Source organism: Oncorhynchus nerka, linkage group LG8 (genome assembly GCF_034236695.1).
Source record: "Oncorhynchus nerka isolate Pitt River linkage group LG8, Oner_Uvic_2.0, whole genome shotgun sequence".
Taxonomy (NCBI): domain Eukaryota; kingdom Metazoa; phylum Chordata; class Actinopteri; order Salmoniformes; family Salmonidae; genus Oncorhynchus; species Oncorhynchus nerka.
The window spans coordinates 40,037,854-40,065,712 of record NC_088403.1 but is presented as its reverse complement, the minus strand read 5'-3'; the positions used below and the strand labels follow the sequence as shown (position 1 = coordinate 40,065,712).

The window sequence follows — 27,859 nt, the reverse complement described above, 5'->3', positions numbered from 1 at the left end:
AAAGCATGTGCGAGCAAGGAGGCCTCGTTTACACCAGCTCTGTCAGGAGGAATGGGCCAGAATTCACCCAACTTATTGTGGGGAGCTTGTGGAAGGCTAACTGAAACGTTTGACCCAAGTTAAATAATTTAAAGGCAATGCTACCAAATACTAATTGAGTGTATGTAAACGTCTAACCCACTGGGAATGTGATGAAAGAAATAAAAGCTTAAATAAAGCATTCTCTACTATTATTCTGACATTTCGCATTCTTAAAATAAAGTGGTGATCCTAACTGCCCTAAAACAGGGAATTTTTGTAGGATTAAATGTCAGGAATTGTACAAATGTATTTGGCTGTAAACTTCTAACTTCAACTGTACATACACATTGAAAATATCGATATGCATGTACATCTTACAGAAATTGGTTCAAATATCGCCAAAGTCAGAATATTGTAGCCTAGGCCTATATAAATATTTGCTCATAAGGGCAGACTTTTGTATGTAAATTCATTCATATGGTTATATAAAGGCTGAAGGCTAAAAACAGACTATACTATATCTATACTACAGGAGGGGGTTGTATTGAATATTCCATCTGTAAACCAGTACTTAGTCGCACGGGGACGCTAAGTTGCATTTGGCTGTAAAGATCTGAATTTTGTCTTGCTGGAGTAACAGCTCTCCGCTGTAGCCCTAATAGCTGTCAGGGATGATGAGTTCAGAGAGGGAGGTAGGTACAGGGGCCATGCCGATTAGTTCTTTTGTAGATGCATCAACTTCATGTTTTTCCAGAGAGAGCATTTCTCCCCAAATAGACACAGGCCATCCATGTGTACCACGGTCCACAACTTGATTGGTTTCTTCCTGGGTTTCCAGGCTTTTCTCCTTCAGGATATTCACCTTTCGGATCTGAAGCCGAGCATTCTCTAGATAACCATCAGTGAGGATTAGGCAACTTTGGCATAGGAAAGCATCACACTCGGTGCACTTCCAAAAGGACATGTATGTATATACACAAAAGTATGTGGATAACCCTTCAAAGTGGATTCTGCAATTTCAGCAATACCGGTTGCTGACAAATGTATAAAATCGAGCACACAGCCATGCAATCTCCATAGATAAACAATTGGCAGTACAATGACCTTACTGAAGCGCTCAGGGACTTCAAAACGTGGCAGTCATAAGATGCCACCTTTCCAAAAAGTCAGTTCATGTCAAATTTCTGCCCTGCTAGAGCCGCTCCGGTCAACTGTAAGTGCTGGTATTGTGTAGTGGAAACGTCAAGGAGCAACAACAGCTCAGATGCAAAGTGGTAGACCACAACAAGCTCACAGAGGGCTGAAGTGCGTAAAAATAGTCTGTCCTCAGTCGCAACACTCACTGCCGAGTTCCAAACTTCCTCTGGAAGCAACGTCAGAGCAATAACTGTTCGTCTGTAGATTCATGAAAAATGGGTTTCCATGACCAATTAGTTGCACACAAGCCAAAGACTAAAATGCACAATGTCAAGCGTCGGCTGGAGTGGTGTAAAGCTCACCCCAATTGGACCCTAGAGCAGTGGAAACTCGTTCTCTGGAGTGATGAATCACGCTTCAGATTTCTGGCAGTCCGATGGACTAATCTGGGTTTGGCGGATGACAGGAGAACGCTACCTTCCCCAATGTATAGTGCCGAAAATAAAGTTTGGTGGAGGAGGAATGATGTGTGGGGCTGTTTTTCATGGTTCGGACTAGGCCCCTTAGCTCCCAGTGAAGGGAAATCTTTACGCTACAGCATACAATGACATTCTAGATGATTCTGTGCTTCCAACTTTGTGGCAACAGTCTGGGAAAGGCTCTTTCAGCATGACCATTCCCCCGTGCACAAAGCAAGGTCCATACAGAAATGGTTTGTCGAGATCGGTGTGGAAAAACTTGACAGGCCTGCACAGAGCCCTGATCTCAACCCCATCGAATACCTTTGGAACGCCGACTGCGAGCCAGGCCTACAGCCCACAATCAGTGCCCAACCTCCTTAAAGCTCTAGTAGCAGAATAGAAAGTCCCACAGCAAAGTTATACTGGCTTCCCAGAAGAGTAGAGGCTGTTATAGCAGCAAAAGGGGGACTAACACCATATTTAATGCCCAGGATTCTGAAATGGGATTTGACGAGCAGGTGTCCACATTCTTTTGGTCATGTTTGTCGGTATTCGCCTTCATGCACCATCCATGCACAGAGGACAAATTCAGATTCCATTGCTTGTTCTGACCTCTTCTAAGAATAATGAATGCTGAGGGTAGTAGTGCAAGTTCTTTGTAAGCACACTATTTGGATTATTAACATATGAACAACTTGCAATTCAATTGCCATCTATCCAACCCTTCTACTCAGATCCGGCAGTTCAGAGGATAGTTTCAAAGGTAATCAACTAGGCCTAATTATTGTTCATTAGCAGCATACTTTAGTTTGTGTGCCTATTATTTAACATTTAAGTATGACCTAAAGAGAAACGTATTTTGGGTGTCATGGGAATGTAACCCCCCAAAAATGTAGTTGTCCAAAATCGTGTGCATTAAAATAAGTGTTATTTGTATTAATGGCAGTGTTTGCCTATCAATATAAAGCATTTATCTGTGAAATTAGACAAAGAACTTGAACCCTGTTTCAACAAATAAAAGCTTTATTTCCTTGTAATTAATTTTATTACAATGTTAGTCTTGTGAATCTCTCATGCATATTTTTTGATTGAAAATGGGATCAATTGGAGAGATTGACAAATACTGATTTCAAAACAAATGGACTTACATTCTCATTACCAAGACATGAGGTAAGTATCAAAACATTTTTAAAAGATGCCCTTGCCTTCAAAGTTGAACCTCGGATAGATCTTTAGTATAAGGTCAACTAAGGCCATTAAGGTCAACTCAATAAGGGATTCTGTTCTTTTGAAATAGCCTAGATTTTCCGTATCATAATGAAACGACATAGGCCATTACAAAATCCATTTGACCTATGGGTCATTCTTGGGCTGCGGTAATATATTTTAGAAATATACTTTTATTTTAAGAGAAAATGCATTTTCTGAACACCCCACAACGTTAAGTACATATTAAACCTTTAAGAAAACATATTCCCCAACTCCGGCATTAAAGCCCTTTTATTGTCAATTTGTGTCTGATATGGACACCATTTATCTTCAACCCAGTCACAGATATGGACGGTCTAAATATGATTATAAAAATATACTTGTTATAAAAGCAACATTTACCTAATGCTCATGTGTCCCCCAAACCAAGTATTATAATATACAATTCATGTAAAACCTCAAATTTACTATATTAAACCCTGAAATACACATCATCAGCGAGCTCATCATATAAATAAAATGCTTTCAATTCAGAAAGAACTAATCTTCTTGACATTGTGCTTAACATTTCAGACTGAGCTCAGAAAACATTAAATTCATATTCTTCTTTGCCATTTTATTTACCAAATATTGTCATTTGACAGGGTTGAGACTAGGGTTGAAAACTGTGAAAGGGTTAGAGAGACATCGGTTTCCATATAAATTAGTTTACTATCAAAATCCCGCCAAGATTTACCCCAAAACATTGCACTTCATTGTATGCAACCACGTAATAAGGACATTAGATATATTTAGAATAATCTGGGTTTTATTAACCAAACTGCAGTAAATATCTAAACAAACAAAAACATCACGCATTAGGGTAATTAACATTCAACAGGTTATCAGAAAATGTCAACGTGTCATCAAACCGTAGGAACATTTTCCAAGGGCGTTTAGAATGCTAGAACAGCTAACTACAGCACTAGTGTCAGCATGACTATACTTCTCTGGAGCACCATATTCATTCATTCTTGGTTTTCTTCCTGAGAGTCTGGCCCACACATCTCTCCCTCAACGAGGCGGGATGTCACACGCTGTGGGGGTGGAATCGTCGACACCGGTGCCGCCGCTCATTGACTCTGTACCGGCAACCCCAGTGTATATATATCCCGCTATTGTTATTTACTGCTGCTCTCTTTTTCTCACCTCTTTCTAATTTAGGGGGGGCATTTTCTTAAACTGAATTGTTGGTTAAGGGCTTGTAAGTAAGCATTTCACTGTAAGGTCTACACTTGTTGTATTCAGCGCATGTGACAAATTTGAACTGACACCAGTGGATGACGACTTGAGAAGGCCAGACAAATCTGTTTGGTCCTACACGATGCATTAATTTCACTTATACACTCATTCCATCCGTGCCAAGGATGATGCCTGCCTGAATACAGGTTATCATATTCCACACCATTACCCAAGAAGACTTGGATTTCCCCACTGGATTTCGTCTAGAGGTTGTGGATTTTCCTCATTGGCTGGCTGTTCTGGAGCAGCCAGGACCTTCTGCCTGAAATTTAAGTGATGTGTGTTAAAGCATGTACAGTTTAGGTCCTTCTTTGTTGAACAAAGGCAGCTGACATCACGAGACATCAGCTCACCAGGAGCAAGGATGATGACCTGATGTATTCTCAAGGTGGAGGGCAATGCTGTCAATGGGGCTTGGCATCATCTCCATCGCACATGCTCATTTCCTCTCCTTGCTTCTTGTGTATGCTGTTCCACTGTTTAGACTGGTCTCTCTCACTTAAATCACTGATCTTTATCTTGTTCCCTGCCTCAACCTTTCTTTTCCATCTCTGACGCGCTCTCTCAAGGTATTGTTCCCTTTTTTCTGAGTTAGCATTTTGACGTGCTTGACACTGCCTTTGTCTTTCTGCTGCTGATGTGGGCGCCGTCATTCCCTAGACGTTTCAATTAATAATGTTAAAGCAAAGATTCTTAGAATATATACACTATAATCCTTGAGTAAGGATCTAGAGCGACTTAAAAAGAACCGAAGTCTTGCCCAACTCTCCTACCACCAGGCTACATGCTTTAAAATAAAATTCACATGGAACATAACAGCATGTTTCATAAGTGAATATAAACAATATGTATAATATTGAATAATTCATTTGTTTAGATGCAATATTCATAAATAACTCAACCCTGTTACAATGAAACATGACCGGTTGAGTTTTTTTGATATTGATAGATTTATACTTCAACCCATGAAAATACACATTGATAAGTACTCTTTTCCATCTTTATTTCATCTAACAGGGTTGAGTTGGTCAGCTCGACGATCCCCATCGGACTTTAAAAAAACAGATAACATAATGTGATTACTTGCCTGTTTCTGTACCATTCAGTTGAAAAAATGTCACTTCCTGTTAATGATGGCACATAAGGGTGGACTGACCATTATTGATGGAGTTTGGTTGGCGTGACAGGGTTGAGTGTAGACTGGGGGACAGTGCTAAAATTATGTGATTTTAAATCAATAATCATGCATTTATTTGATTTAAAAAATACTTTAAACAAAATAAATGTTTGCATTAATGGCAAAAAAGTTAATTATGTGCACATTTTAATATTAATTTCCCAAGTAAAAATTAAGTGAACCGCAATTCTTGACAATTCTTCATGTCAGTTAAAAAATATGATTTTAAATAAAAGTTTCAATTAATGCTATTTAGTTCAACTCATTATACTGGATATTTCAAGGTATATATAAAAACTCTTAACATTTCATTTTGGTGACCCAAAATAAAATAAAAAAGTCAGAGGGACTGAAATATTACCCGAGCCCAAGAATGTCCACTATATTAAATTGAGTCAGACTTTAAAATGTAGGGGAAAAGGCAGACATTTTATATAAACATTGGATTTCTGTGGTCTGAATTTCATAATTTTTGTTTTCAATGTTTTCAGTTGGTAGGCCTCCAATGTGTTTCACCTCACTCTGAATGACTGCTCACTGATGTCAATACCAAAGCTGATAATTGTGACTGATTGAACTGGAATGATTGAATTGGAATGACGATGTCAGTGAGAACCCAGTATAGCCTCACCCTATAATCATAAGCTATTGTTACTTAGTCTCTAAAAATCAATGTTTCCATTTCTAGTCATGAAACATCCAAAGGTCAGCCTTTTCCAAGAAATGTTTCCAGCATTACTTTTTTCTTCAAAACTGATCAAAATGCAGTATGCTATACACGGAGTGTACAACACATTAAGAACACCTGCTCTTTCAATGACAGCATTCACCTGGTCAGTCTGATCCATTATTGATGTCAATTGTTAAATCCACTTCCAGATCAGTGATTCCCAAACAGTCCTCAGGAGCCCAGTGTGATAATTAGTTGATTATTTGAGTCAGCTGTGTAGTGATAGGGCAACAACTAAAACCTGCACCCCTTATGGTCCTGAGGACTGAGTTTGATGTAGCTGTAGGGGAGGAAAATGATTTTGAAAACCACATTGTGTGTGCCAGAGGGTGAATGGGCAAGACAAAATATTTAAGTGCTTTTGAACAGGGTATAGTACAAGGTGCCATGCGCACCAGTTTGAGTGTTTCAAAAACTGCAACGCTGATGGGGTTTTCCACAGTTACCTGTGTGTATCAAGAATGGTACACCACCCAAAGTACATTGAGCCAACTTGAGAACTGTGGGAAGCAGTGGAGTCAAAATGGGCTAGTATGCCTGTGGAACGCTTTCGACACCTTGTAGGGTCCATGCCCCTAAGAAATTGAGGCTGTGCTGGGGGCAGAAGGTAGTGCATTAGGTGGTCCGAATGTTTAGATGTTTAGCGTAGATAATATTCTGCCCATTTGAACACATTTATTTTAAGCAATATAAACAGCTATGCATGATTTAACGAAAAGAATTAAACAGAAACATTGTTTAACATACTTTAATAAAAGACTCCGATAGAGACAGGATATAAAGCTGAGGTAACATTTTATAACGCTACAAGGAAACTCAACACATCTTGGCGAAGTTGATTGCGTGAGGAGGGTCTGTGCGCTGCGTAGTACCTTCCACAGAAAACATAACATGCCGTGTGCGTTTGACGCTGTGCGTGTGTTCAGCACTTCCCTTTACCGCCATATTGTCTGCGCTTCCCCCATTACCAACTGACAGGCCTTTAAGCTGTTGTTGGATCTGGCTGACAGACATACACATATATAGATATATATTTGTTCCACGCTGTGTGTGTGTGTTCCATGCTCACCGCCATCTCCTCTGCGTTTCCTCTGTCACTGACTGACAAGCCGTTGAGCTGTTGCTGGAGCTGCCCCATCCCTGAGGGGAGGTCTCTGGCCGGGATGAACCAATCCTGGTCCTCCTCATCTAACATCTCCTGGAAACAACGCTCCAAGAACTCCTGCTCCAACAATTCCTCTTCAACCTAACAGTGACAAAGGAGAAAGGGTTTAGTATCTACACTGGACAAAAATAAAAACATGCAACAATAAGATTTTACAGAGTTACAGTTCATAAAAAAACTTGACAGATTTCCTTTCTATGTATTAAGCCCTAATATTTGAATTTCTAATTACTGAGAATACAGATATGCATCTGTTGGAGACAACCCTGATGAAAACAGCTTGTCTGTCGAAATGTTGGTTATTAGGTTAAACTATTGCATCTGAGCTCCTAGTGTGCGGCTCGGCTCGCCTTTTCTTTTTCCATTGGTCACAGATCCAGTACCTTTAAAAAAAAAAATGAAAAGGGTAGGGGCGTAGATCAGAAAACCAGTCAGTATCTTGTGTGACCACCACTTGCCTCATGCAGAATGACACATCTCCTTCACATAGAGTTGATCAGGCTGTTGATTGTGGCCTGTGGAATGTTGTCCCACGCCTCTTCAATGTCTGTGCAAAGTTGCTGGATATTGGCGGGAACTGGAACACGCTGCTGTACACGTCGAACCAGAGCATCAAAACATTATTCATGGGTGACATGTCTGGTGAATATGCAGGCCATGGAAGGACTAGGACATTTTCAGCTTCCAAGAATTGTGTACAGATCATTATGCTGAAGCATAAAGCGATGGCAGCAAATTAATGGCATGTCAAGGAACTCGTCACAGTATCTCTGCGCATTCAAATTTCCATCGATATGCAATAGTGTTCGTTGTCAATCGCTTACGCATGCCCATACCATAACCCCACCACCACAAGGAACTCTGATTTGCTGATGTCAACACTCACCCACACGACGCCAGGCGCGTCTACCATGTGCCCGGTACAGTTGAAATGGGATTTGTCTGTGAAGAGCACTTCTGGGTTCTTTTATTTCAGCTCACGAAACCAACACTTTATATGTTGCATTTCTCTTCAATATACAGTGGGGAGAACAAGTATTTGATAACCTGCAAAATCGGCAGTGTTTCATACTTACAAAGCATGTAGAGGTCTGTAATTTTTATCATAGGTACACTTCAACTGTGAGAGACGGAATCTAAAACAAAAATCCAGAAAATCACATGATTTTGAAGTAATTCATTTGGATTTTATTGCATGACATAAGTATTTGATACATCAGAAAAGCAGAACTTAATATTTGGTACAGAAACCTGTTTGCTCACACTGCAGCGGGGATTTTGGCCCACTCCTCCATACAGACCTTCTCCAGATCCTTCAGGTTTCGGGGCTGTCGCTGGGCAATACGAACTTTCAACTCTCTTCAAAGATTTTCTATTGGGTTCAGGTCTGGAGACTGGCTAGGCCACTCCAGGACCTTGAGATGCTTCTTACGGAGGCCACTCCTTAGTTGCCCTGGCTGTGTGTTTCTTGTCGTTGTCATGCTGGAAAACCCAGCCACGACCCATCTTCAATGCTCTTACTGAGGGAAGGAGGTTGTTGGCCAAGATCTCATGATTACATGGCCCCATCCATCCTCCTCTCAATACGGTGCAATTGTCCTGTCCCCTTTGCAGAAAAGCATCCCCAAAGAATGATGTTTCCACCTCCATGCTTCACGGTTGGGATGGTGTTCTTGGGGTTGTACTCATCCTTCATCTTCCTCCAAACTCGACGAGTGGAGTTTAGATCAAAAAGCTATTTGTGTCTCATCAGACCACATGACCTTCTCCCATTCCTCCTCTGGATCATCCAGATGGTCATTGGCAAACTTCAGACGGGCCTGGACATGCGCTGGCTTGAGCAGGGGGACCTTGCATGCGCCGCAGCATTTTAATCCATGACGGCGTAGTGTGTTACTAATGGTTTTCTTTGAGACTGTGGTCCCAGCTCATTGACCAGGTCCTGCCGTGTAGTTCTGGGGTGATCCCTCACCTTCCTCATGATCATTGATGCCCCACGAGGTGAGATCTTTCATGGAGCCCCAGACAGGGGGTGATTGACCATCATCTTGAACTTATTCAATTTTCTAATAATTGCGCCAACAGTTGTTGCCTTCTCACCAAGCTGCTTGTCTACTGTCCTGTAGGCCACCCCAGCCTTGTGCAGGTCTACAATTTTATCCCTGATGTCCTTACATGGCTCCCTGGTCTTGGCCATAATGGAGAAGTTGGTGTCTGTTTGATTGAGTGTGTGGACAGGTGTCTTTTATACAGGTAACGAGTTCAAACAGGTGCAGTTAATACAGGCAATGAGTGGAGAACAGGAGGGCTTCTTAACCTCGTTCAGCTCCCCCCTACTTTGTGCAATTTCCACCTGAAGACATACCCAAATCTAACAGCCTGTAGCTCAGGCACAGAACCAAGGATATGCATATTCTTGGTACCATTTGAAAGAACACACTCTGAAGTTTGTGTAAATGTGAATGTAGAAGAATATAACACAATATATCTGGTTTAGATAATACAATGAAAAAAACCATGTTTTTTATTTTTATATCATCTTTAAAATGAACAAGATAAAACAAACATGCAGATTGGATGATGGGGACAATTGCAGTGAAAAATATAAGAGGGTAACAGTACTTGTGCAAAATTTCAGAATGATAACTTCCAAAATGAGTGTGCTACATGACATTTATCATGAAGTCACCCAGGTGTCCCACACATTTTGAAACAAATAACTATATACAAAATACCAAAATGGTATTCTGACGCATGGTCCTAGAGATCAGGTCCTCAGAGAGAAAGAGAGAGCATACTTAAATTCACACAGGACACCGGATAAGACTCCCATTCGGAGTCAGTGTCACGGTGAAAGAAAATGTTCAGTTACAGTGCGTTGCGAAAGTATTCGAACCTAGCGGGTTCCGTGCGCAGAAAGGTTAAAGAAAAACTAACAGGTCTGTGAGAGCCGGAATTCTTACTGGTTGGTAGGTGATCAAATACATATGTCATGCAATAAAATGCTAATTAATTACTTAAAAATCATACAATGTGATTTTCTGGATTTTTGTTTTCGATTCCGTCTCTCACAGTTGAAGTGTACCAATGATAAAAATTACAGACCTCTACATGCTTTGTAAGTAGGAAAACCTGCAAAATCGGCAGTGTATCAAATACTTGTTCTCCCCACTGTATATGGAGGGAGACTGAGAAGCAACGATCCAGGAACCCCTGCTCTGAAAATTCATCCAAGAGAGTTAATATGCAGTCAGTGACCTGTTTATTGGGTAACCCACCCTGTTCACGAAAATGGTTCGCTCCTACAGACAGTGAGTCACGTGGCCATGGATTGCTATATAAAAGCAGGCATTCAGTTGCTGTTTGATTGAACGTCAGAATGGGCAAAACGAGTGACTAAAGAGACTGAGCGTGATAGGATTGTCGATGCCAGGCGCGCCAGTTCCAGTATCTCAGAAACGGCCGGCCTCCTGGACTTTTCTCACACACACACATCTAGGGTTTAGAGAATGTTGCGAAAAAAATACATATTTTAGAAGTTTGGTTGATTTCGACTTTATTTAACCAGGTAGGCCAGTTGAGAACACGTTCTCATTTACAACTGCGACCTGGGCAAGATAAAGCAGTGTGACAAAAAGTTAAAAACGTAGTCATTAACACAATAGAAAAATCTGTATACAGTGTGTGCAAATGAAGTAAGGCAATAAATAGGCCATTGTGGCAAAGTAATTACAACTTAGCAATTAACACTGGAGTGATAGATGTGAAATTAGAAATACTGGTGTGCAAAAGAGCAGAAAAGGAAGCCTGAGTCACCTCTGCTGCAAGAGGATACGTTTATTAGAGAGTTACCAGCCTCAGAAATTGCAGCCCAAATAAATGCTTCACAGAATTCAATTAACAGACATCTCAATATCAACTGTTCAGAGGAGACTGTGTGAATCAGGCCTTCGTGGTCAAATTACTGCAAAGAAACCACTACTACCAGGCTGTGTAAGGGATATTTGACCAAGCAGGAGCTTGATGAAGTGCTGCATCAGATGACCTGGCCCCCACAATCACCCGACCTCTACCCAGCTGAGATGGTTTGGGATGAGTTGGGCCGCAGAGGGAAGGAAAAGCAGCCAACAAGTGCTCAGCATATGTGGGAACTCTTTCAAGACTGTTGGAAAATGATTCCAGGTGAAGCTGGTTGAGAAAATGCCACGCATGTGCAAATCTGTCATCAAGGCAAAGGGTGGCTACTTTGAAGAAGCTCAAATATATTTTATTTGTTTTACACTGTTAGTACATGATTGTGTTATTTCATAGTTTGACTTCACTATTATACTACAATCTAGGAAATAGTCAAATATAAATGAGTAGGTGTCCAAACTTTTGACTAGTACTGTACGTAAATAAGGTATCAGTTTATTTAATACATTCGCAAACATTTCTAAAAAAATATAGATATTTTCGATTTGTCATTATGGGGTATTGTGTGAGGAAAAATATTTATTTAAATACATTTTAGAATAAGGCTGTAACTTAAATTGTGGAAAAAGTCAGGGGGTCCGATTACTTTCCGAATGCACTCTGCGTATGTAATACACACACAAATATATGGGGGATTGGAAATGCAGACAATTACATTGATTGAAACCACAATATTGAAGCTGATCTAGCCTCCCCCAAACAATGAGAAACCGTTTGTCTCATACCGCTGTCAGAAGCATTAGCCTAGCATTAATAGTGTGTATGTATCAAGTATTCACCTCCCCGTGGATTTCTTCAGATTTTACCGTGTTACAAAGTGGGATTAAAATGCATTTGGCAACAATCTACACAAAATACTAATGTTAAAGTATTGGGGGAAATCCACAATTTCTTTAAAAGTTATGAAAAATGAAAACACTAATACACCTTCATTAGAAAAGTATTCACCCCCTAGTCAGGACATGTTAGAAACACCTTTGGCAGCGATTACAGCGGTGTCTTTCTGGGTAAATCTCTAAAAGCTTTGCCGAACTGGAATGTGCAATATTCAAGCTTTGGCAAGATGTTGCGGGTCATTTAAAGTCTAGCCATAGATTTTCAAGCAATTTATGTCCAAACTAAACTTGGCCACTCAGGAACATTCACGGTCTTCTTGGCAAGCAACTCAATTTGGCCTCGAGTTGTAGGTTACTGTCCTGCTGAAAGGGGAACTCCTCTCTGTGCCTGGTGTAAAGCAGACTGAAGCAGGTTTTCCTCTAGGATTTTGCCTGTGCTTAGTTACATCCTGTTTATCCTGAAAAACTAATCTTTGACAATGTCAAGCATATCCATACTATGATGCAGCCATGCATGAAAATAAGGAGTCAGTTATGCGTCGTTTGCCCCAAACAAGGCTTTGCATTTTGGCCAAAAAGTACATTATTGCAGTATAACAGTATCGTTGCATACATGCACGTTTTGGAATATTAGTATTAGTATTATTATTTTCACTCATTATTGTGAAGTAATTGTGAAGTGATCCTTCCGCAGCGCTCTCCCACCACAGCCATTTGACTTCGTAGCCTTTTAAAAAAATCCCCAATGGCCTCATGGTGACATCCCTGAGCAGTTTCCTTCCTGTCCTGCAGCTCAGTTCAGGAGGACGACAATAATCCACAGGATAATTATTAACTTGAGCATGCTTAACTTCTTAACTCTTGGTGTTAGGGGGCAGTATTTTCATTTTTGGAAAAAAACGTTCCCATTTTGAACGGGATATTTTGTCAGGAAAATATGCTAGAATATGCATATAATTGACCACTTTGGATAGAAAACACTTTAACGTTTCCAAAACTGTAAAGATATTGTCTGTGAGTATAACAGAAATGTTGCAGGCGAAAGCCTGATAAAAATCAAATTTCAACTTCCTGCTACTCATGCCAGGAATATAAGATATGCATATTATTAGTAGATTTGGATAGAAAACACTGAAGTTTCTAAAACTGTTTGAATCCAGTCTGAGTATAACAGAACTTATGTAGCAGGCAAAACCCCGAGGACTAACAGTTCAGAATTTATTTATTTTTGGTCTTTCTCTGTTCACCGAGTCCTCATTGGCAAATTACATTTCTTAGGAAGCCGTTTTCAGTTCCTACCGCTTCCACTGGATGTCACCAGTCTTTGGAATTTGGTTGAGGTTATTCATTTGTGCAATGAAGAAGTAGGTAATCTAGGAGCAGCGTAACACTGTTGAGTGCGCAAGACGTGAAAAGTAGCATGGTTTGTTTTCTTCCTGTATTGAACACAGATAGACCCGTATACAATTTGATCGATTATTAACGTTTAAAAATACGTAAAGTTGTAGTACAAAAATAGTTAGAAATATTTTGGCAAAGTTTATAGGCAACTTTTATATGTTTTGTAGTGACGTTGCAGCTGTTTTTTGACAGCTGTTTTTTTCTGAATCAAACCGGTCAAATAAATGGACATTTGGATATATATGGATGGAATTAATCGAACAAAAGGACCAATTGTGATGTTTATGGGACATATTGGAGTGCCAACAAAAGAAGCTCGTCAAAGGTAATGCATGTTTTATATTTTATTTCTGTGTTTTGTGTAGCGCCTGCAGGGTTGAAATATGCTACCTTCTTTGTTTACTATTGTGCTGTCATCAGATAATAGCTTCTTATGCTTTCGTCAAAAAGCCTTTTTAAAATCTGACATGTTGGCTGGATTCACAACGAGTGTAGCTTTAATCGAGTATCTTACATGTGATTTAATGAAAGTTTGATTTTTATATCATTTTTTAAATTTGCCGCGCTGCGTTTTCCCTGTTTTTTGCCCAAGTGGGACGCAAGCGTCCCCTATACCATAAGAAGTTAAAAGACATCACGTTACCCATCTACCAATCACTGCCCTTCTTTATTGTGGCTTTCGTAAAGCTCCCTGGTCTTTAGAATTTTATCTGTGATTGAACCTTTCTGGCGCAGGGGTCCCGCTAGCGACCCACCTCGACAACATCCGGTGAAATTGCAAAGCGCCAAATTCAAAATACAGAAAACGTAATATTAAACCTTCATGATAATACAAGTGTCATACATGATTCTTTAGCTTAGAATATTGGTAATCTAACCGCATAGTTGGATTTCAAAAAGGCTTTACGAAAGAAAGCACAACATTCTATTATCTGAGGTCAGCGTCCCACAACAGCATATTATCCAAACAAGGGTCACAAAATCCCAAATAGCGATAAAATAAGTCACTTACCTTTGAAGATCTTCCTCTGATCGCAATCACAAGAATCCCAGGAACACAATGAATGGTCGTTTTGTTTGGTAAATTGGAGCAAACCATTTTTAATAGGAATGGAAAAGAATGCAGCGCACGCCCTCGGTCACATGCTCAATTAGACTAGTTTTGCCATAGGACTTCATGAGGATAAACAACTATTCCCCTTTGGTTTTTCAGAATACAAGCCTGAAACCATGTATAAAGACTGGACATATAGTGGAAGCCATAGGAACTGCAATTTGGGAGGCGGAAGTCTTTGGTTTCAATAACTTGAACTTGGAATTGGCTGGCAGGTCATTTCTGTTATACTCACAGACATAATTATAACAGTTTTAGAAACTTGTGTTTTCTACCCAATACTACCATATATATGCAAATCCTAGCTTCTGGGCCTGAGTAACAGGTAGTTTACTTTGGACCTCAGTCATACAAAATTCCAAATACTTCCCCCTCTCCCTAACAAGTTTCACACTCAATACTTGACTGAGGGAGCTTACAGATGTCTATGGGGGACAGAGGAAGGGGAAGTCATTCATTTCAAACAGAGCGAGTCCATGTAACCTGTGATTTGTCACCACATTTTAATTTAGGATTGCCTAAAGGGGTGAATACTTATGCAACAATTATATTTTACTGTGTGTGTACCAACCTGTCTGTTGTACGCATCCTCGTTCTCCATCCACATGTACTCAGCGAAGGGATCGCCTCCTCCCTGTTCACCCTCTCCTGCATGGCCATTGGCTACAGCCTCCATGCCTTCCTTCCCCGGCGCCCTGCCCCCCGGCGTCTTCGCTACCTCGGGACCACTCATCTCCGACGGCTCTGATTGGGCGGGATAGACAGATTAATGTTTTTGTGTTTTTTTGCTGGCTACTCACTAGCATGTGGGCTTGTGCTTGAGAGATTGTTTATGACTTAACCTTCGCCTCCCCCATTGAAGAGTTGCAGCGGTGAGACAAGATCGTAATTTGGAGAAAGAAAAAAGGTCAAATACAAAAAAATACATTAAAAAATTATATACGCCTATGGGCTAGGCTACATTAGATGTTTGACTGATTTTAAAACTTTTTTAAAAAGCATGCGCTGTTGCTTGCCAACAGTGGGCATCATTCACAAGTTAATATTGTCACCCATCAGACTACTCAAATTTAATATGGTCTTTATATACTAAATAATATGTGTGAACTTAGTTTTGATTTAGAATGGACCGTTATCATGCACCCGTCTCGGAACAGGGGTGTAGGGGAAAACAATATGTAATCTATGCACTTAAATGGCGAACGGATGACACTTTTCCCGTGGTTCATTTTCATGCCAGCCTGGTAGGCTATATTGCTGTTTCAAAGAACTTTATATTAGGAAAGTTAAAAAATAAGTAGGCCAAGTCTATAGAAAGCTGATGGGATCTGCTTTTTAACAGGCGATCAAAACACTTCTCACACAAATCCATAGCCTATAGAAATGTTGCAGAACATGAGCTCATTAAGCGTTTGATTTGATTTTCAAAACATTGATGTCAGAGTGATTAGAGGGACAATAGTGCTGAGTACAAGGCAGTTAGCAAGTTTGGTAGTCCACTAATGACCATCGGCAGCATCAGAGCTCAGAGAAGCCTAGTTATAGTGATTAAATGGTCACATAGAATTCGACTGCGGCCATGACTCATTACCGCCACACAGGCGGTCACACGTTCACCGTAACAGCCCCGGGCATGACCTTTGCTTTGCTGCAGTTGATAACCACTGTCTTGTCAGTTTTTTCTTGTAGGCCTAGATGTTGGTGTGTGTGATAAAAGAGCCAGGCCATCGGCGAAGCCAAGGTCTCGCCTGATCTTCTGTTGTTCACCAGATGACCTAGTCTATTGCCAGGTTGAAGAGTAAGGCAGATAACACACAACCTTGACGAACTCGAGACTTCACAGCAAAGCTTGTGTTGTTTGTTCCCAGTGTGCATGAAAAGTTCATGTAGAACTGTTTTATGATTTTTAACATGTCTGGATTCCATCTGCAACACAGATTTCATCAGCATTTTGAAAAGACTTAAGAAAGTTTACTCAACTCTCACACAATATTCTCCGACAGCAGTACTGTACTGTCTGATTTTGATATTACTACAAGTGTTGCATGTTGTGTGATCTCTCCCTCTGAAATTGTTGTTTGCGCTTCTTTCAGCCATGAGCTAGAAAAAAATCCAATCAAAATTGTTAAATGAAAATCGTGTGGAGATTCTCCCATTCACTGATGAAACTAGATAAACATGGGTGCAAGGTGTGTGTAGCTTTGTCAATGTTGTAAAGAGTTCCATTAACCTCGATAATGACAAATTGAATACAATTCCATAAATGTATTTTGTTTAAGATCATTCCAATCATACAGGGCTACACACAAGTCAAAAGTAGTGCACTAGCCTTGTAGCAGCTTACTAGTTTAGAGGGAGCTAACACCTGTGCAAGGCCGGATTAAGACCCTAGAGCCGATGTCCACGCCCCCGTGGAAATCTAACTACCATAATAAAACATCTCCATCAAACTGTCAGTTTAAAATATAGATCTGGTTTTTTTCCGCAGGTAGTCAAGTTGAGAACAAGTTCTCATTTACAATTGCGACCTGGCCAAGATAAAGCAAAGCAGTTCGACACATACATTTTTCTCCACCACATCAGCTAATGTCGCACTTCTCCATCAAATCAGACTTTATTTGTCACATACACGTAATTAGCAGATGTTATTTATTGCGGGTGTAGCGAAATGCTTGTGTTTCTAGCGCCAACAGTGCAGTAATAGCTAACATATTGCACATATAGCCAATACACACAAATCTAAGTAGGAATGAATTACGACTATATACATATGGACGAGCGATGTCAGAGCAGAACGGACTAAGATACAGTAGAATAGTATAGAATACTGTATATACATATGAGATGAGTAATGCAAGATAACTATTAAGTGAATGAGAAACCGTTGAATAGTATAGAACACTATATACAGATTAAATGCGGTGAAAGGTGACAGAGCTAGAGTGGTGTTTGTCAGACCATGAGTGTTCTGATTGGACAATAAGACTTTGTACAGCTGTGTTGTCATCTAGTGGAGAAGTTTAGTACTGTAGCTTTACATTTTCTAACTCTTGGTGCAGAGCTATTTCCTGTCAGAACAGAGATAGTCTCTTACTAGGCCTTGGTTAAAGTACTTAAAGTAGTTAATAGGACATGCGTTTGCTAATTCAAATTGTGTTTCTATAATTTACATGTTTATATTCGTTTTCTAAGTTCCGATTATGCTAAGCTAATTGCGCTAACTATCGTCCATTCACTTAACATTATGTATTGGCATGCTAGCTAATGTTTTGTGACAGAATTGAGCTTCTTTGGGTTTTGGACGAAAATAACTATTTTATGTGTTCAGATTCCTCGTGACAGAGCTAAAGTATTAGTTATTCAGTTGTATGGACACTTAGATTGTGTGTATATGTGTGTATATGTTTTGTGGCATCTTTCCTGTGATGTAAATTGTCCTCATTTCTGTAGTCATGTTGGCTAGCTAGGCTTATTTTCTTGTTGCTAGCTCATGATAGAAAATCTGTTCTTTATTTGTATGAATGTATATAGTGATTTTTCTAAGACATTCTCCTTTCTGTATCTGTTAAAAAACAAATATACTTTACTAAAGATAGTTAACGGTACCGGTGCCTCCCTGATTCTTTACTGGAAGAGTGTAAACTGTCTGCCAAGCTTTGTAGCCTTACACATTGTGAGGGCAGAACAATGAGACATTAGGTCTTCTCACAAAATCGCCTGTAGAGTCCGAACAGTTTGGGCTACAAACTATTATGACCCCTCTGTGGAAAGGTGAGACTCTCATGAACCCCTGGGCCCAGGAGGCCAAACACTCCAACCACAGGAGCCCGCTCTCAATGTTCAAAATACACCAGAGAGCATAATATAGCCACAGAGGATCAATAGTTTCCTTTGGCCTATTTTGCAAATGAGATTTGTTTTTCTCCCAGACAACTGGATGATGGGGAAAATTTTATTAATTAGCTTTAAAAAACAAAAAAAAAAAAAAAAAAAACTATGGCAAAAAGCCACCTATCTGCTAAAGGAAACCCTGGCGTTAATTAAGTGATATGGCCCAAGGAAAAACATCTGGTCTATGATGTCAACACAACGGGCCATGTATTGGAGCTTATGTAATTTTATTTGACCTTTATTTAACTAGACAAGTCAGTTAAGAACACATTCTTATTTTCAATGACGGCCTAGGAACAGTGGGTTAAGTGCCTTGTTCAGGGGCAGAACGACAGATTTTCAGTGTCAACTCGAGGGAGTACACCCCCAATAAAGGAGTGGTTCTGCAGGTGGTGACCACAGACCACTTCTCAGCTTCCTGGCTGATGTTTTGGTCACTTTTGAATGCTGGCGGTGCTTTCACTCTAGTGGCTCAGGTAGTGCAGCTCATCCAGGATGGCACATCAATGCAAGCTGTTGCAAGAAGGTTTCCTGTGTCTGTCAGCGTAGTGTCCAGAGCATGGAGGCACTACCAGGAGACAGGCCAGTACATCAGGAGACGTGGAGGAGGCCGTAGGAGGGCAACAACCCAGCAGCAGGACCGCTACCTCCGCCTTTGTGCAAGGAGGAGCACTGCCAGAGCCCTGCAAAATGACCTCCAGCAGGCCACAAATGTGCATGTGTCTGTATGAGGGCCCGACGTCCACAGGTGGGGGTTGTGCTTACAGCCCAACACTGTGCAGGACGTTTGGCATTTGCCAGAGAACACCAAGATTGGCAAAATCGCCACTGGCGCCCTGTGCTTTTCACAGATGAAAGCAGGTTCACACTGAGCACATGTGACAGCACATTCAACTATGTAAAGAAAAACTAACAAATAAAACCATGTGTTGTATTTATTTTACAATCCACAATGCCAGGATTACACCTGTAGGTTGCTACTGGCTTTCGATCTGATTATCCTTAATTTTTTACTAGTCTGGTGTATTCATTAGGATAACAGTTTACGATTTAAGAACCAACACTTCAGGTTTCTATTGGACAAATGTATTTAGACCCCTGCCCAATCGGCGGAATTAATACACCACGGGTTCTTCTCTGCCTTGTGAAATGCTTAATTACCGACTAAGACTTTGGCTAAATCTTCTAAATTCGTGGTGGTGGATTAAATGCTAGTTTATAATAGACCAGTGTCACAGCTTGTCAAAAAGGCTAGTTAGCTAACATCAATGTTGGTTACAACACACAGGACCTGTACATTAAGTTATAACATAACAATAGTTACATGACATTAGCGAACTGTGAGTTAAAATAGAGGATTTAGCTAGGTAATACTAACGGGCAACAAACACCATGACCATGCGACCACCACCACGGATGGGCCTACAGGGAAAACATAACGGAACGCTAGCTAAATTTCACAAAACATCGACAGTGAACATGTTTTGGAAAATGGAACAGCAATATTAAAATTATAACTCCACAAAGCAATGTAACAAGGAGTCGGATTCCATTCACATGGCACAATGGATTGATGCGTCAGAGACGCAACTAGTTAGGAAAACTAGCATGGCTAGTTAAGTGAATGGGATTTTAGAAAGGAATCCGTTCAAAACGCAAGACTCAGCGTTCAAGTGCGTGGCTGTGAAATCCATGTAATAACTGACCGTGGGTGTTCGAAAGTAGTACCTGGCATCTCGTGCTTTCGCGTTACTTCAAGCAGACAAATTAACGTATTTCCAACAACACACTTTCCTGGCGAGGCTAGCAAAACGACATTATAAACACCGTGGTCTGTATGCTTGAACAAACATCAAACACGCGCCCCCTCCAGTCTCTTTCACCAAAAACACACGCGCGTGTAGCGGAGTGGTACGAAAAGGTAAGTCTATGGGCTTTATTTGTTGAATATTGGAATAGAAACAAAAGTATACCAGACTGTTACTAAACAGTTGTTGCTTGTGACACAGTGGATAGCTCTAGTTCAAAGCAATGCTAGTATTAAAAAAAGAACACTTTGTTGGCTAGCAGAGTAAACAACGTTATGTTAGCTAGCTAACGGACAATGCAAAGTGTGTTTTCTGAAAATCACTAACGTTATATCCTTTATAGTTACATACTTAGCTTTGTTTTGATATTCAACTGTCAAGCAAAACGAACAATACGAGCATTCTGAATAAAAATAAACAGGCACAGCAATTAAGTTAGCGACTTACCAATAACTACTCACCAACCAAATTGAGATGTGATAAACAAAACCCGTCCTAAAAACTAAACAACGGCGGCGTCTCCTATCTTCCCGGAAATGCGAAAGAACCACACCACAAAACAATAGAATACATCCGTTTAAGCCTCGTAAAATATGCGTCTTTGTCAGTTTTCTCCCATTATTGTCCATAGAGAGACTCGAAAATCACGATTTGTGCCACAAAGGCGAGCCAGGAAAACGGTCACGTGGTACCGATTGTCCAACTGTACACTCAGAACCTTCGATAAGCCCCGCCTCCTTTGTTACTGTTGCAACCTCAGACAACATTTTCCTGGGAAGCTCAATTTCCATAGCCTTGGGAAGTAGGGGTGCTGACAGGGTTGGGTTTGTTACTTTCTAAGTGTAATCCGTTACTCTTACATGTCCAAAAATTGTAATCAGTAATGTACCTTTTGGATTACCCCAAACTCGGTAACGTAATCTGATTACATTACGTTACTTTTAAATTACTTTCCCCCTAAGAGGCATTAGAAGAAGACATCGATGTATGTTACCAATTGAACAACATCTATTGCAGGATAAATCAACGTTAAAGTTTACATAGCTGGCCATATATGGATGTTACATTTTACTTTATGGGTTGGTTTTGTAGGCTTCTTCTAACCCAATTGCTTTCTACTACATATAATAATACGATTAAATTATATATTTACATTAGAAACCAAAGTCTATCAGAATTCCAGTCATTCCAATTCATGTTATACCCCTTGATCTTCAAAAATAGGACTTGGAAATATGGAAGTATAGATTAACCAAATTGTTTTACCTGAGCCAAAACTAAGGACTTATTAGCCAGCCCTAATCTACTCAAATTGACTCATTGATTGAAGTTGAAAAATAAATGCTGCGCTCATGGAATGGCATGCTTTGAGCACTACTGAAAAGTGCTATTTACATGTGAAAAATGAATGCCATATGCTTCATTTGCTACAGGCCTATTGTTTACCTTTTAGTTGGTGACACTTTGATGTCTTGCTAATATGCAGCTGTTTAAATGGCAAATCCATGAAACAATAATAAAACGGTTGTCCCAACTCTGTTTTGGTAAAAAGCTGAGGAGAAATGTAACCACTCTCAGATTAATAGACAGAGCTATGGATGTAAGGACTGCCTCATAACATGGTTAACCCAACAATTTTTACATCCATGATATAAAAAGTGTTGTGTTAACCATGTTATGAGGCTATACAGTGTTTGTTTACATTTACAATGTTTGCAAACATTGGAGTAAAACAAGCTTATATTTTGGGTTCTCATGGAGTGTGACAGTTGAACTAAGCTCATGAGGCATTTATAAGTTATATTCTTCAAGAATCAATCGATATATATATATGCTACCGTTCAAAAGATTGCGGTCAGATAGAAATGTCCTTGTTTTCAATGAAAACACACATGAACTGAGTTGCAAATTGAATAGGAAATATAGTCAAGACGTTGACAAGGTTATAAATAAGGATTTTTAATTGAAATAATAATTGTGTCCTTCAAACTTTGCTTTCGTCAAAGAATCCTCCATTTGCAAAAATTACAGCCTTGCAGACCTTTGGTATTCTAGTTGTCAATTTGTTGAAGTAATCTTAAGAGATTTCACCCATGCTTCCGGAAGCACCTCCCACAAATTGGATTGGATTGATGGACACTTCTTACCATACGGTCAAGCTGCTCCCACAAATCAAATAAATCAAATGTATTTATATAGCCCTTCTTACATCAGCTGATATCTCAAAGTGCTGTACAGAAACCCAGCCTAAAACCCCAAACAGCAAGCAATGCAGGTGTAGAAGCACGTTGGCTAGGAAAAAACTCCCTAGAAAGGCCAAAACCTAGGAAGAAACCTAGAGAGGAATCAGGCTATGAGGGGTGGCCAGTCCTCTTCTGGCTGTGCCGGGTGGAGATTATAACAGAACATGGCCAAGATGTTCAAACGTTCATAAATGACCAGCATGGTCAAATAATAATAATCACAGTAGTTGTCGAGGGTGCAGCAAGTCAGCACCTCAGGAGTAAATGTCAGTTGGCTTTTCATAGCCAATCATTAAGAGTATCTCTACTGCTCCTGCTGTCTCTAGAGAGTTGAAAACAGCAGGTCTGGGACAGGTAGCACATCCGGTGAACAGGTCGGGGTTCCATAGCCGCAGGCAGAACAGTTGAAACTGGAGCAGCAGCACGGCCAGGTGGACTGGGGACAGCAAGGAGTCATCATGCCAGGTAGTCCTGAGGCATGGTACTAGGGCTCAGGTCCTCCGAGAGAGAGAATTAGAGAGAGTATATTACAATTCATACAGGACACCGGATAAGACAGGGGAAGTACTCCAGATGTAACAAACTGACCCTAGCCCCCCGACACAAACTACTGCAGCATAAATACTGGAGGCTGAGACAGGAGGGGTCAGGAGACACTGTGGCCCCATCCGAAGATGGGCCACAGCTCACAACAGCTCAATAGGCTTGAGATCCAGTGACTGTACTGGCCACTCCATTATAGACAGAATACCAGCTGACTAGTTCTTCCTTAAATAGTTATTGCATAGTTTGGTGCTGTGCTTTGGGTCATTCTCCTGTTTGTAGGAGGAAATTGGCTCCAATTAAGCGCTGTCCACAGGGTATGGTATGGTGTTGCAAAATGGAGTGATAGCCTTCCTTCTTCAAGATCCCTTTTACCATGTACAAATGTAGGAAAAAGGAAACCGCACACTACTCTTGGTAGTATCACTGATCTTTAATAAGCTTATGTATCGGCCTCACGGCCTTCATCAGAGCTTTTGACGAAGGCCGTGAGGCCGATACGTAAGCTTATTAAAGATCAGTGATACTACCAAGAGCAGTGTGCGGCTTCCGTTTTCCTTCATTGTGTTCAGTTGTTGCCATGCACCTACAAATAAAATTGCTCAGATGTGTGAGTGCCTTTTGGACCCTGTACAAATGTCCCACTTCACCACCACCAAAGCACCCCCAGACCATCACATTGCAACTACCATGCTTGACAGATGGTGTCAAGCACTCCTCCGGCATCTTTTCATTTTTTCTGTGTCTCACGAATGTTCTTCTTTGTGATCCGAACACCTCAAACTTAGATTTGTCTGTCCATAACACTTTTTTCTAATCTTCCTCTGTCCCATCTCGGTGTTCTTTTGCCCATCTTAATCTTTTCTTTTTATTGGCCAGTCTGAGATATGGCTTTTTCTTTGCAACTCTGCCTAGAAGGCCAGCATCCCGGAGTCGCCTCTTCACTGTTGACGTTGAGACCTCTGTTTTGCAGGTACTATTTAATGAAGCTGCCAGTTGAGGACTTGTGAGGCGTCTGTTTCTCAAACTAGACACTCTAATGTACTTGTCCTCTTGCTCAGTTGTGCATCGGGGCCTCCCACTTCTCTTTATATTCTGGTTAGAGCCCGTTTGCGCTGTTCTGTGAAGGGAGTGGTACACAGCGTTGTACGAGATCTTAAGTTTCATGGCAATTTCTCGCACGGTTTAGCCTTCATTTCTTAGAACAAGAATAGACTGATGGGAGGCCGAGCAGTTGCCATACCAGGCAGGGATGCAACCTGTCAGGATGCTCTCAATGGTGCAGCTGTAAACCCTTTTGAGGATCTGAGGACCCATGCCAAATCTTTTCAGTCTCCTGGGGGGGGGGTAGCTTTTGTTGTACCCTCTTCATGTCTGTCTTGGTGTGCTTGGACCATGTTAGTTTGTTGGTGATGTGTACGCCAAGGAACTTGAACCTCTCAACCAGCTTCACTACAGCCCCGTCGATGAGAATGGGGGCGTGCTCGGTTCTCCTTTTACTGTAGTTCACAATCATCTCCTTTGTCTTGATCACGTTGAGGGAGAGGTTGTTGTCCTTGCACCACACGGTCAGGTCTCTGACCTCCCTATAGGCTGTCTCATTGTTGTTCGTGATCAGGCCTACCACTGTTGTGTCATTGGCAGACTTAATGATGGTGTTGGATGCGTGCCTGGCCGTGCAGCCATGAGTGAACAAGGAGTATAGGAGGGGACTGAGCACACACCCCTGAGGGGCCACAGTGTTGAGGATCAGCGTGGTGGATTGTTACCTACCCTTACCACCTGGGGGCGGCCCGTCAGGAAGACCAGGATCCAGTTGCAGAGGGAGGTGTTTGACTACGCTGAGCTGTAGTCAATGAATAGCATTCTCACATAGGTGTTCCTTTTGTCCAAGTGTGAAAGGGCAGTGTGGAGTGCAATAGAGATGGCATCATCTGTGGATCTGTCGGGGCGGTATGCAAACTGGAGTGGGTCTAGGGTTTCTGGGATAATGGTGTTGATTTGAGCCACGACCAGTCTTGCATTTCATGGCTACAGATGTGAGTGCAACGGGTCTGTCGTCATTTAGGCAGGTTACCTTGATGTTATTGGGAACAGGGACTATGGTGGTCTGCTTGAAACATGTTGGTATTACAGACTCAGACAGGGAGAGGTTGAAAATGTCAGTGGAGACACTTGACAGTTGGTCAGCGCATGCTCGGAGTACAGGTCCTGGTAATTCGTCTGGCCCTGCGGCCCTGTGAATGTTGACTTGTTTAAAGGTCTTACTCGCATCGGCAGCGGAGAGCGTGATCACACAGTCGTCCGGAATAGTTGATGGTCTCATGCATGTTTCAGTCTTACTTGAATCGACACGAGCATAGAAGTTTTTTAGCTCGTCTGGTAGGCTCGTGTCACTGGGCAGCTCTCAGCTGTGCTTCCCTTTGTAGTCTTTGCCTGTTTTATGGTTCGTCGGATGGCATAGTGAGATTTCTTATAATCTTCCGCTCCTTGAAAGCGGCAGCTCTACCCTTTAGCTCAGTGTGAATGTTGCCTGTCATCCATGGCTTCTGGTTGGGGTATGTACGTACAGTCACTGTGGGGCCAACGTCATCGATGCACTTTTTGATGAAGCCAGTGACTATTGTGGTGTACTCCTCAACGCCATCGGAAGATTCCCGGAACAAACAGTCCTGTAGTTTAGCATCTGCTTCATCTAACCACTTTTTTTATAGACTGAGTCACTGGTGCTTCCTGCTTTAATTTTTGCTTGTAAGCAGGAATCAGGAGGATAGATTTATGGTCAGATTTGCCAAATGGAGGGCGAGGGAGAGCTTTGTACACGTCTCTGTGTGTGGAGTAAATGAAGAGTTTTTTCCCTCTGGTTGCACATTTAACATGCTGATAGAAATTAGGTAAAACGGATTTAAGTTTCCCTGGATTAAAGTCCCAGCCCACTTGGAGTGCTGCCTCTGGATGAGCATTTTCCTGTTTGCTTATGGTGGTATACAGCTCATTGAGTGCGGTTTTAGTTCCAGCATCGGTCTGTGGTGGTATGTAGACAGCTATGGAAAATACATATGAAAACTCTCAAGATAGATAGTGTGGTCTACAGCTTATCATGAGATACTCTACCTCAGGCAAGCAAAACCTTGAGACTTCCTTAGATATCATGCACCAGCTGTTGTTTACAAATATACATAGGCCCCCGCCCCATGTCTTACCAGAGGCTGCTGTTCTATCCTGCCGATAGAGTGTATAACCCACCAGCTGTATGTTATTAATGTCGTTGTTCAGCCACGACTCTGTGAAACAGAAGATATTACAGTTTTTAATGTCCCGTTGGTAGTATATACGTGCTTTCAGTTCGTCCCATTTATTTTCCAGCTATTGAACGTTGGCTAACAGTACAGACGGCAAAGGCAGATTAGCCACTTGTCGCCTGAACCTCACGAAATCTCTGTTTCTTTCTCCAACGAATGACGGGGATGAGGGCCTGTTCGGGTGTTTGGAGTATATCCTACCTGTCCAACTCATTAAAGAAAAATTATTCATCCAATTCGAGGTGAGTAATCGCTGTTCTGATGTCCAGAAGCTCTTTTCGGTCATAAGAGGTGGTAGCAGCAACATTATGTACAAAATAAGTTACAAACAATGCGAAAAAACAAACAAAATAGCATGGTTGGTTAAGAGCCAATAAAACGGCAGCCATCTTCTCCGGCGCCATCTTTCACATACTGTAGTTAAGAATGTAATACTAAGTGTATGGTGTGTAAAAAGCTTTTAGTAGCCCATGTGCCTCACCCTAATAATTTGGTCCTTTTCCCCCTCATAACTTAGTCTACCGTTCTAACTTGGTGGTGCACATGTAGCCTATAACTGATTTTAGATAAATGTCATCATCGAATATTGTATGAGCATTTATTGTCTGCTTATATGCCCCCTTTATTTATCCTAGTGTTCGGACTTGGTGTACAGGGAGAATACTGTAAGAACAGCCTATGTTCTGAATTCTGTTAATGTACATTTCAAAAGTGCTGAACAAATAGTTATATTAACTATGTCCGTCTTAGCTCGTTCATTAATGTCTTAATCAAAATTACTGCATTGCCTCTTATCTCTTATCCGCTAATCATTCCCTCTCAATTATCAGTAGAAACCATATTTACTTCTTATGGCTGGGGGGGCAGTATAGAGTAGCTTGGATGAATAAGTTGCCCAAAGTAAATGGCCTGCACCTCAGTCTCAGTTGCTAATATATGCATATTATTATTAGTACTGGATAGAAAACACTCTAAAGTTTCTAAAACTGTTTGAATGATGTCTGTGAGTATAACAGAACTCATATGGCAGGCAAAATCCTGAGTTGAAATCAAAACAGGAAGTGAGAAATCTGAGCTTTGTATGTATTCACCAGAGTCCCCAATGAAATCCCATTGAGATATTAATGATGCACTGCCTAGGGGTTCTACTATATGTCAACCAATAATATAAATTTGAATGAGACTTCTATGGTGTTGAATGAGAGCATGGGACTGTCATTTGTTTTTTCAACAGGACAATGACCCAACACACCTCCAGGCTGTGTAAGAGATATTTTACCAAGAAGGAGAGTGATGGAGTGCTGCATCAGATGACCTGGCCTCCACAATCACCCGACCTTAACCCGATTGAGATGGTTTGGGATGAATTGGACCGCAGAGTGAAGGAAAAGCATTCCAGGTTAAGCTGGTTGAGAGAGTGCCAACAGTGTGCAAATATGAAATATATTTTGATTTGTTAACAATTTTTTGATTACTACATGGATTCCATATGTGTTATTTCATAGTTTTGATTTCTTCACTACAATGTAGAAAATAGTGAAAATAAAGAAAACCCCTGGAACGAG

At 41.0% G+C, this 27,859-nt stretch overlaps 1 protein-coding gene and 1 long non-coding RNA gene across 6 annotated transcripts in view; one reads left to right on the top strand and one right to left on the bottom strand.

The window, feature by feature from the left end:
• LOC115133303 (polyadenylate-binding protein-interacting protein 2B-like) overlaps positions 1–20,898 on the bottom strand; it is a 26,767-nt gene extending 5,869 nt beyond the window's left edge. The window contains exons 1-4 of one of the 4 annotated variants that reach the window (XM_029666401.2): positions 20,127–20,212; positions 15,079–15,251; positions 7,086–7,262; positions 2,625–4,371 (exon numbers count right to left, since the gene is read on the bottom strand). In XM_029666401.2, coding sequence (XP_029522261.1) covers positions 4,333–4,371; positions 7,086–7,262; positions 15,079–15,251; positions 20,127–20,133 — 396 coding nt within the window. In that variant the 5' untranslated portion in view covers positions 20,134–20,212 and the 3' untranslated portion in view covers positions 2,625–4,332. Of the gene's footprint in view, positions 1–2,624; positions 4,372–7,085; positions 7,263–15,078; positions 15,252–20,126; positions 20,213–20,653 lie in introns of those variants that run through there. The other 3 variants (XM_029666400.2, XM_029666398.2, XM_029666397.2) reach the window with 3 other exon arrangements.
• Positions 20,234–27,859, top strand: LOC135572921 (uncharacterized). 2 transcript variants are annotated; one of them, XR_010464544.1, is made up of 2 exons: positions 20,234–20,319; positions 27,529–27,859. It is a non-coding gene; the product is annotated as an uncharacterized LOC135572921 (long non-coding RNA). The 2 variants fall into 2 exon arrangements; XR_010464545.1 differs by lacking the exon at positions 20,234–20,319 and adding an exon at positions 23,525–26,536.